The sequence below is a fragment of the Echinops telfairi genome, unplaced genomic scaffold (genome assembly GCF_000313985.2).
Source record: "Echinops telfairi isolate 266 unplaced genomic scaffold, ASM31398v2 ScPeMD7_7469;HRSCAF=8507_1, whole genome shotgun sequence".
Lineage (NCBI taxonomy): Eukaryota > Metazoa > Chordata > Mammalia > Afrosoricida > Tenrecidae > Echinops > Echinops telfairi.
The window spans coordinates 109958091-109961279 of NW_022111373.1; the positions used below are offsets into that span (position 1 = coordinate 109958091).

The 3189-nt window shown below is 38.9% G+C and overlaps 1 protein-coding gene across 3 annotated transcripts in view; it reads left to right on the forward strand.

Moving 5' to 3' along the window:
• The first annotated feature begins 1353 nt into the window (after positions 1–1353).
• The window catches only part of PRKAA1 (protein kinase AMP-activated catalytic subunit alpha 1), a 44107-nt gene continuing 42271 nt past the window's right edge, over positions 1354–3189 (forward strand). For all 3 annotated transcript variants that reach the window (XM_045285185.1, XM_004698069.3, XM_045285187.1), the window contains exon 1: positions 1354–1429. In XM_045285185.1, the coding sequence (XP_045141120.1) occupies positions 1369–1429 (61 nt within the window). In that variant the 5' untranslated portion in view covers positions 1354–1368. The remainder of the gene's footprint in view (positions 1430–3189) is intronic.

Sequence of the window (3189 nt, forward strand, 5' to 3'; positions counted from 1 at the left end):
TGGCAGTAAATCAAATAGCAGGTTTTTGTTGTTGTTGTTTTAGTTTTCCCAAAGAAAGCAGTGTCTTTCGTGGAATAAGCATGTCCGTGGCATATGAGTTGTTTAGACATAAAATTTATTTAAGCTGGTTTATCTGCATAAATGTCTTGAGATTTTAAAGCAGGTACCCTGTTCTCTTTTGTGAATCACAGTGGATGTTATTTTAAAATTTCTTAATTAAAAAAAGATATGTGGACTTGAGCTGTCATTGTCCATGATAATAGGAGTTGGTTAAGCCTCAGAAACTAATTGTAAAAGAATACACAGCCTGTGATACTTTTACATAAATTTTAAAGGCATGCAGAAAAGTTTATACATTGCTGATGAGAATATAGATTGGTATTATCTTTATAGAGTGTGCCAATATTTATTTATTTACTTTTGGGTGCCACTATTTATTACACTTAACCTAAAATTTTAACCTCTGGGAATTTATCCTATCGGTAAATTCATGTGTGGAAAATTCCTTACCAGATGGTTCATCAACATAATAGATTACAAATAACCTTTTTAAGGAGTACAATAGTTAAATTATAGTTAATCCATACAGTGGATTATCTTGTAAACATGAAGAAAACAAACAAAAACAACTCAAGGGACTTCTTACAATTTAGAATGCATTTTCCAAGATGTATTTTTAAAAAAACAATATCTTTTGTTTTCAGTGAATGTTCACACAGCAAGTAAGGGTCCCTTTCTGCAGAAGTTGTTCGGTGACATCAGTTACATTTTCGGGGGATATCAGCAATCCCATTAATTACATTCTGGTGGTTCTGTTTCTAGGACTGTTTTCCCTCTTTCTTATCTTTGCGTCAGAGTAATTGTTGACCTTTTGGTTTTCTGTAGGTTTTTTTTTTTTTAATGGAGCTCTGTACACCTGGGCAATGTCTTTTACATTGTATGCTATTCTGTTACTTTACTAAACATCAAGTGAGTTCACTGGATACTTCCAGGCTTAAAAAGTATCACAGGGAAGTAGTCTCAGGGAGTTCTCCAGTCTCACTTGGTTTAATAAGTCTGGACTATTTGAATTCTGTTTTATGTTTTACTTCTGCTTAAATTGGGCCCATTAATTGTAGCCTTGAACAGGGGTGGTGGCCAGGCACCGTAGAGTTCTCCTGGTCTCAGGGTAGGGGAGTCTGTGGCCTGGGTAGGCTACTAAGCCTGTGGAGTTGTTTCTTCTTTGAGACATTGGTCTTCTTTCTCCTCTGCCTTGAATAAGTAGATGACAATATGTGTATCTTAGATGGCTGCTTGCAAACTTTTAAGACTTCCAGACATTTCTTTATTTTACTAGAATGAAGAACATGAAATTTTTGGTGCCACTTGATGGAGTTATTCCACAGGATTAAGGATCTAAGCTTCAAACTCAGAAAACCATTCTCAAAAGGTGTGTGATTATAGCTCAGAAGGAACTGAAGTATATACGCATGCACCTACATATCTATACATACACGTACACACACATACTTCCATCTGGGCACACATATTATTCAACTGTACCTATCTCTAATGTAGCAGGTTATGCTGTTGGACTGACAACTGAAAGGTCAGCAGGACGAAAGCATCAGCCAATCCCCAGGAGAAAATTGCAGCTTTCTGATTCCCTAAAGATTTACAGCCTTCAAACCCATAGTGGGCTATGCATTGGGCTGCTAACCACAAGGTCAAAAGTTTGAATCCGCCAGCCGCTCTGCAGGAGAAAAATGGCGCTTTGATTCCCATAAAGATTGAGGTTCAGAAACCCACAGTTTCTGCACTGTAGGATCGCTTTGAGTCAGAATCGACTTGATGGTAGTGGGGACCAGTCTGTACACAGATATGCCTCTGTATCTGTATATATGAGCATACATTCATTTTTTGGTTATTATTGATGTTGTTACCAGATTGTCGTTTTTTTTCTTTTTAGCAAAAACATCCTTCTTTCTTTTGCACTTCTTAGTGATACATCAGCGTCTACTTTGGTCAAGCTGTGCTCCCAAGATGTATTTTTAAGAGGAAAATCAAAGGGTTCATACAGTACCTACTGTTTACTAAAGGCAGGATTTTAAGTGTCCAAGTATAACTATTTGTGTGTGCATAGAGTGCCTCTTTACAGATACACAAAAAATTGGTATATTAGTTCCTCCAGGCAGGGGAAGGAAGCTGCTGGGGGACATTATATCATTTCATTGGCTGTCCTCTTCCACCTTCAGATTGTGTGTATCACGCAGACAAGGCGTATTGAAAAGATTCTTTACAATTAAAGTTGCAGTGTTATGTTTCTGGATTCATATACAAGCAGTAAACATATATGAACATGTAATTAACTCACTCACTGCCATGGAGGGAGTCCATTCTGATTCCTAGTGACTCTATAGGACAGCGTAGACTTGCCCTGTTGGTTTCCAAGATTGTGAATCGTTATGGGAGTGGAAGCTCATTCTTCTCCCATAGAGCTATGGCAGGTTTGAACTGCTGATTTCGTGGTCAGCAGCCCCACACATAGCCCACTGTGCCACCAGGGCTACGATATGAATGTGTAGGAAATATAATAAGTAGGAATATAATAAAATATAAATTCAGGATAGCGCTTAACTGTAGGGAGAGAAGAAAGAGAATGAGATCTGACTTCTGATCTGGGCTTCATTTATTGATTACGCTGGTGGGTGGGGGTGTGAAGGTATTTGTAATATCACTCTTTTGTGGGGTTAGGGGAGCCTTATGTTAAAGTCTTTTGTTAAAAATAAAAGTAGTTAAAACAATTTCCACATATGAGGGGGTACTCCCCAAAACCCAGAATTGTACTGGGTGGAGCACAACTTTTGTACTATGCATTTTTCACACTGGGTGAGCATCCAGTGGGGTTGCCTGGGTGGGCTCTCTCTCTGGTCACAGTGAATTTTTTCATAAAAGCGGTTTCGCTCGAACCTCGTTCTTTGTGATGGCTGATTCCAGAGAACAGCGTGCGCCTGTGCGATTTTGTTTCCTGCTTGGGAAAAATGCCACAGAAGCTGTTGTGATGTTGAGCACAGTATTTACAAGGACAGCGCTATGGGAAGAGCTCGAGTACACGAGTGGTTTTCTTGTTTCAAAAAAAGGTGAAATGTCAATTGGTGACAAACCTCATTCTGGATGCCCGTCAACTTCCTGAATGGATGAAACTGTCAA